Genomic DNA, 7,087 nt, shown 5'->3' on the forward strand with positions numbered 1-7,087 from the left:
GCTCACAAGTCATTTCAAATCGAGTGTCACTAACATGATTATTTTGAACTACCACGCACATGTTATCTTTTTTGCCTTGTTCATAAGACATTCTTTTGCCTCCTTCTTACTTCCAAATGTCTAAACGTGCATAAAACAAAACAAATCTAATAAGCATAACCATTTAACATATAAATTTTGAAAAAAAGAAAAAAGTAGTAATGAGTATACCAAATTGTTTGCATAGTATAGGGAAGTGTCGGGCCTCAAATAGAAGTCATCAACAAACTCTTCAACGGCCTGCATATGAAATCAACAAATTATTATACAATAATCGGAGGTTATTAAATAAGTCAAACTTCCGAATACTCTATATTCGGAATCCTATCGGTTACCCAAAACACCCGATTTATGCAAATGAATGCACACAGTTTACTGAGTGCAAAAAATGATATAATCGGAAGCTAAAATATATAGTAAACCAGCCGAATATAAATAACCGGAAGATAACTTTAATCGATAAACATCCGATTTTCAAGTTTTCGGAAATTTTGTTTCGAGGCCACTGTTATATTCGGCAGTCAAAGAATGTTAAACTATTACCGATTGTAAAGGATAAGAATACTGAGTTTTGAAATTTTCTGAGGAATTCGTTTTTGGGGCCATTCGGGGGTAAATAACTCTTCATAACTACCGAATGTAGATATTTTTGGAAAACCAGTTTGGGGTTTTTTCTCATCTTCGGCAGTAAACTAGTATCTTGGAACTACCGAATATACATATTTGGTACTCAGTGTGTTATATTCGTAGGTTTATTCTACAAATTATCTACCGAATCTGGGTAGTTCATGGCATTCAATGCATGCAATAATCGGTTTTTCTTGTTTACAAAAGCACACAAACGCATGCAAATCGAGTATTTGAGTTTCTTAACACAATACTTGTGTTTTACATGCATCGTTAGCTTCAATATCGGGTGATTCTTCATTTTCTTCCATGAAAGGGTCGTCTATGTTTTCCTCTCCACAAAAGTTTGGATCATTCAACATATACCCAAATCGTCTTCTCTAAACGGTCGTGAACCCTCAACATTTTGTTCTTCGTCATGATTCTCACCTTCTTCTTCATATCCATCCATTTTTGTAGTGATAAAATGGGTTTTCTCTTTTTTTCCTTCACCTTCTTCTCTATAACTCTAACAACTCAAAAATGAAAAATAAATGGAAAAAATGAAACACAAATCATTCTAATACTGCACCGAGTACAATCGGAAGTCTGGGAAATATTTTGGCTTCCGATTGCAATCGGAGGATAACAATGTTATCATATCCTCCGAATATATAAGGGTAATTTCGCCATTACGAATTACGCGAGATAAGGGCTGGCTACATTTTCCCTTTGGGTGACCTTTTTTGTTTTATTGTTGGCCCCTAAATCCTTTCGAGTGGCCCCTAAAAACGCGAGGTTATTATGGAAGCCTGGGGTTGGTTTATTATGGAAACCGGTGGGTTTGTCATGGAAACCCACAAGGCTTATTATGGAAGCCTGGATTTTGTTTATTATGGAAACCGGTGGGTTTGTTATGGAAACCCACAAGGCTTATTGTGGAAGCCTGGATTTGGTTTATTATGGAAACCGGTCTTTTTATGGAAACCTACAAGGCTTATTATAGAAGCCTGAATTTGGTTTATTATGGAAACCGGTGGGTTTGTTATCGAAACCCACAACTCCATGGGTTAAAAGATCTTAATAAAAGAGGTTAAGATTTTCATGGAATAATTATTATAGATAATTATTAAATATTATTTAAGATAAATCCTGATAAAAGAGGATATTTATCTTAAGTAGTTATAATTATTATTCAAGATAATAATTATTTGGGATAAGTGAAGATTATGATAAATATTAGAATTTATCATGAATATGGTTGTTATTTGAGATTTATACAGATGAGGGAGGTTATTTGGATAACTATCAAAACCCTAAAGCTACATCTATTTTCTGCCTATATAAAGAGGCAAAATCTCAAATCAAAAGGTACAGAATTCTATTCTTTTCACCATAATACACTTGCATAGAACATCCGCTGATTTTAGCATCGGAGTGTTTTTGCAAGTACCCCCACCTCTTTTGATCAATTCTTTGGAGATTTTTCATCAACGGTAGCGATTGGATCAACTTTCCCGCATCTCGAAGATTGTTGGATTGATCATTTTTGCACCAACAGTAATATTTAGCAAAAATTAATGCAATGGAAAATGCCATTGATGTTGTCCAATTTCAAATTAACTGGCTCAGAAGATATCAACAAATGTGAAAGTGGTAACCAGGTGAAGAATAACAAAACATGGTTTTATACACATGTAGGTCATATCATCATCGATCAAACATTTTCACCAGTAACAATGCTAAAGAATTCATGACATTGCGACTGGGTCAGACAGTATTTGTACATGGCCGTCAAAAGGAAAGACCTCTTTACATTGATAATGGTTCAGCATGCTTAGACAGGAACTCTCTTGCCTCTGTACTTATCCATGAACTGCCAACAACAACAAAAAACGGCAATCAAATTGAATTCAGGTACACTATTTTAACGCCCAGGTTATCAATCTAAAAGTCCACTGATCAGAATCCTGTCAGGCACATTCATGGCAATGAGGTGCCAAACATGCATGTCATACAAATGTTACCACCAAGCAAAAATCCATTCAGCATGCTTGGAAGGATAACAGAAAGCCGGTTTTTATGAGTATCATGCAGTACTGATGTATAAATTTATATATCACATAGCATACAAGAAAAAATAAAATATAAAATGTATCATTCAATGTAAATAATTCACAAACAGTTACAAAAAGTTACTTTGTGCTAGAATATCCTTACCGATGTCACAAACGGTTGTTGGAATATCCAGCCAAGAATGGGTATCCGTTGTAGAAACACCGCGAGTGTTGGCCAAAACCCACTACATAACAATTTTTATCAGTAACTGAGAACCTTCGCAAACAAATGGATCAGTAAAAGCAAAAGAGTACTGAAGTCCAGACCTGAAAAGGACAATAAATCCATATGCCTCCAAGATCATACCAATGACGGGCCATCCAATGAGAACAAAGAAGAAGCCAACACCGAAAGAGATTGTACCCTGCCACATCAATGATATAGCAACGTAAGAAAACAGACAAAGATAATAAATGAAACAAACAAGCGAAAAGTCGGAAAACATTTGAACCTTGTAATTCTGTCGTTTCATGAAGAATTGCATGGTGGATTTCAGTCCAATGGTCAGCATCACCCCTGACAAGAAGAGGATCTGATTTAGTACCCCACACACAAGCAAGCCAACGTTAAGCAGGTCCCCATCAATGATAACGAAAACGGGAAAATCAAAGACAAATAACTTAAAGAGAAAGGAAGCAATATGAGATTTATCAATTCACTCACATTTCCCATGGCTAGAAGTCCCTTGTCAAAGAAAAATATGATTCCCAGAAATGAAAAAAAAATGCCGAACCCCGTCAATCCAAGCCCGATCTCTGGTTCATTAAAGAAATTGTTAGAAGATTAAAACGTTGTGGTATATAGATATACCAGCAGAATGTGATTCAAACAAAAGCAAAAAAAAAACACGGAAAGAAATATATTAAGAGAACAGACAAAAATCAATTTGGAAAAAACAATCAAACGAAAAAGTCTAAGGCGTTCTGGTGTTCTCAACATAAGCAATACCAGCAGTAATTTACTTTGCTAATTTTCTAAGGTCCAGAATATGTTGCCACACATTCAACTTCTCTTCCTTGGCAGAATGACAACAAAGATAAGATATGGAAACTTCAAGGGTCCTGATATAACACTCGTAGTATACACCACCATCGGAGAGCTCTAGACTTTGACAGAATACATGGCACATTGAACTTCGTACGAGCTTAACGCTTTAACGACAAGCCCTTATTCATTTCTTAAGGGCAGTGTCAAACATCATCATAACTATCCAGGAATCCACACCAACTCTTTTACGGTCCAACATACCAATCATAGGAATTGCTCAGATTCTAAGAGGATTAGGGAACCAGATTGACATAAATGTACCCACTATCTGAAACCATAAAATACCCCACTGGCAACTTAAACCTTCTTAATGCATTAAACGTCCTTACTGCATACATACTACGTCAGTAAATGACCAAAAAAATAAAGGGGTTTTTGAATTTACCCCCCTAAATGAATCAGTGATTGCCCCCCCCTAAATTGTTAACATTAGCAACGTTTCCCCCTAAAGTAACATTTCTCTCCAAAATACCCTTAATATACATGTGAGACCTATATGTGTGTGCAACAATCGCCACCATCATTGAATACCTCCTCCCAAACGCCTCCATCAACTATACAACTTAAAAATCATTCCGGCATTAATAGATCAAAATGAACAGTAGTCTCTAGACCTAATAATAAACCATTTGATATAAATCAACATTAAACCTAGTAATCTTTCTAAGAGGACAAAGTTGCAACAGATCTCATGCAAGCAATTGAGAAATTAATGATTCAGACACTGATAAACAAATCAACATCATGTTCGAGAGTCGAGACTTATTATGTTTCCATCATCATCCAACCAAACCACACAAACTAATTAATCTTGCCATACTACTCCCAAACTGATTCTTCCGTTTATTTCTGTTTGCTCCTCTTTTACCCTCCCGAAACATGACAATACAACCCTAAAATGGGTTATCAAATGCGTAGAGCTTGTGGCAGCAATCGTATGTAAACCTTAATTTCACACACAATCAATAGACTTTAGGGGGGTAAACTCAAAAACCCCAAAAATAAAATGCAATTACAAGGTCTATAAAGATACAAAGAACAAACACCTTCCATGCGCAAAAGATACAGGGATATGTGTAACCTAGCTAGAGAACTAACTGGTCATTACAATCAACCAAATCGGGACTGGGTGAAGTATTGTAAGAGGATCAAACAACAACCTTAAAGCAAATCAAGAATTTAGGGTTACATGCATGTGTTATTAGGTTAGACTAGCTAAAGATTTTCAGGTATTCACTAATAAATTCCTAATTTAGACGAACAGTTAACAATAACTGAAACAGATACGCAAAGAAGCAATATAGTAATTTGTAAAAGATAATCGTATCCACATACTTTTTCTGTCATTCATCTCGAACGAAACCATTTTGCCGATCTAAACAGGCAATCTGCATCAGAAAATGAAACCATTGTCAAGAACAACTCCATTTAACAAAGGAAATAGTAAATATCAATACTATACACAAAATTAATCAAATTATTAGGGTTTGAAAAAGGGAAAAATGTATTTAGATTCCCTTGTCAGTGGTAAGATCTAAAGTAATTAAACGAATTGGAAGATCTAAGATCACAATTCACTCGAAATTTAACATTCAGTAAAGAATTGATGAATAATGAAATTGACAGTAAAAAAGATTACCTGAGAGTTAAGAGTGATGATGATGATGATGACGAGAAGAGGAAAAACAAGGGTTTGAGGATGAGAAAGAAAGAGTGTTGTATTGGTTTATTAGGGTTAGCGACTGTGAAGAAGTATCGTTGAAGTTGCAGAGAGACTTTCGTTGATTTCGTTTCTTCTACACGAAGGGAAACGAAATGACAGGGAGAGAGAAATGAAAGAGGACTGTGGAATGGTTGCTCGCTATAATGCGCTAGGGTGTTGTGGTGCACTCTATTACTGTTTAAGTGACGTGTTTCTATTTCCCGATTGGGCAATTTTAGCCATTCCGCGTATGGGGAAAATTTTGAGTTTTATTTCTTTCAAGTGAAATACTACTAGTATTATTTTATTTTTATGGGAAGAAAACATCTTGATCCTGATTTCATCGATTTCAAATACATCAAAGTTGGGATTGCTAAAAGATTACATATATGAGTGTTGTAATCTTATGCACTCATGCACAAGATAAGAGTCAATCATTGGCATGAATTTTAAAACATGATATGTGAAATAAATTCTTGCCATTCGAATTTATTGGTTTTTTTAATTACTGAGTAAAATGCCCCAGAGGGGAGTAATCTGCCTAATTTAATTTTTCTTCTCCTTTATGAGTAAATTGTCCTGGAAGGAATAGTATGCGCAATTCGTCGTTATCACGATCACTTCTTGTAGCCAACTTATCTTTAAAAAATTGTATAATCATAAACACTTCTGAAAATATCTGCAATGAAGGCATTCAATAGAAAAGCTATTACGGCTATAATAATCTTCTGATCGGTATATAAGAGCCATTAGATATGAAATAAATAGATAACATATTTTTTTATAAAAAAAACAAACAGAGTAAATTGTTCCAAAAGAACAACTACTCAATTACAGAGGTTTGAACTGCAGGGCTAAGGCTAGCACAACACCATGCAGTTTCCAGCATTCAAATACAAAATTATGTCATTGTCAACTGTTTCAACCGATTGGAGAGTGTAAAATGATTGTAAGAATTTTGGACATTTCCAATTTAAATTTCCTAAAGCTATAAAAATAACCGTTAACTTAGCTAAACTAATTGTCGTTTTGTGTTGATCGTGTACCACCTTGATTAGGTTACCTAACACAAAATCGATGACTTCACAATTTCCCCTTTTCATTTGGTGGAATCTTAGGTTGAATCTGCCTTGGACTTCTCTACTATAAGCTTCCTTTATTTCTTCCAGAGTTGAATCTTCCCGGGTATGAAAGTCTATGTTGGCCATTTGCAGCTCATTTCCCCAACTCAGCGCTAGGTCTGCTCCTCTTCTTGTTCTGCAGTCTCTAGGGATATAATTTATCAAGGTTTTTGCTCCCACACAGTTCCTTGAGAAAGGCATAGCAACCAGAGCAAAGTTAGTATATTGGTAGTAATTATCATTAGCACTAGTGGAATGAACATCCAGGGTGCTTATGCTGATAGTGACTCCAAATTTTTCTCTATGATGCCCGATTATTCTTTCTATGATATCTTGAGTATATTCAGGATGTGAATCTGGTTATGCATAACTTTGTCAAATGAGCAAAGATGTTGTCCGACACTGTTAGCTATATAATCAGCCACATGAGTGATCTTTCTGAACATGAAGTCAC

General features: G+C 35.4%; 1 protein-coding gene across 1 annotated transcript; it reads right to left on the reverse strand.

Annotated features, from left to right (window-relative positions):
- Positions 1-2,222: 2,222 nt before the first annotated feature.
- Positions 2,223-5,653, reverse strand: LOC113297331 (vesicle transport protein GOT1-like). Its single transcript, XM_026545764.1, has 7 exons — positions 5,450-5,653; positions 5,146-5,198; positions 3,427-3,518; positions 3,215-3,295; positions 3,030-3,127; positions 2,866-2,947; positions 2,223-2,521 (listed from the first exon to the last, which is right to left on the reverse strand). The coding sequence occupies exons 2-7, from the start codon at positions 5,174-5,176 to the stop codon at positions 2,483-2,485; spliced, it is 423 nt and encodes a 140-aa protein (XP_026401549.1). The 5' UTR covers positions 5,177-5,198; positions 5,450-5,653; the 3' UTR covers positions 2,223-2,482.
- Positions 5,654-7,087: the final 1,434 nt, after the last annotated feature.

Source organism: Papaver somniferum, chromosome 7, assembly GCF_003573695.1.
Source record: "Papaver somniferum cultivar HN1 chromosome 7, ASM357369v1, whole genome shotgun sequence".
Lineage (NCBI taxonomy): Eukaryota > Viridiplantae > Streptophyta > Magnoliopsida > Ranunculales > Papaveraceae > Papaver > Papaver somniferum.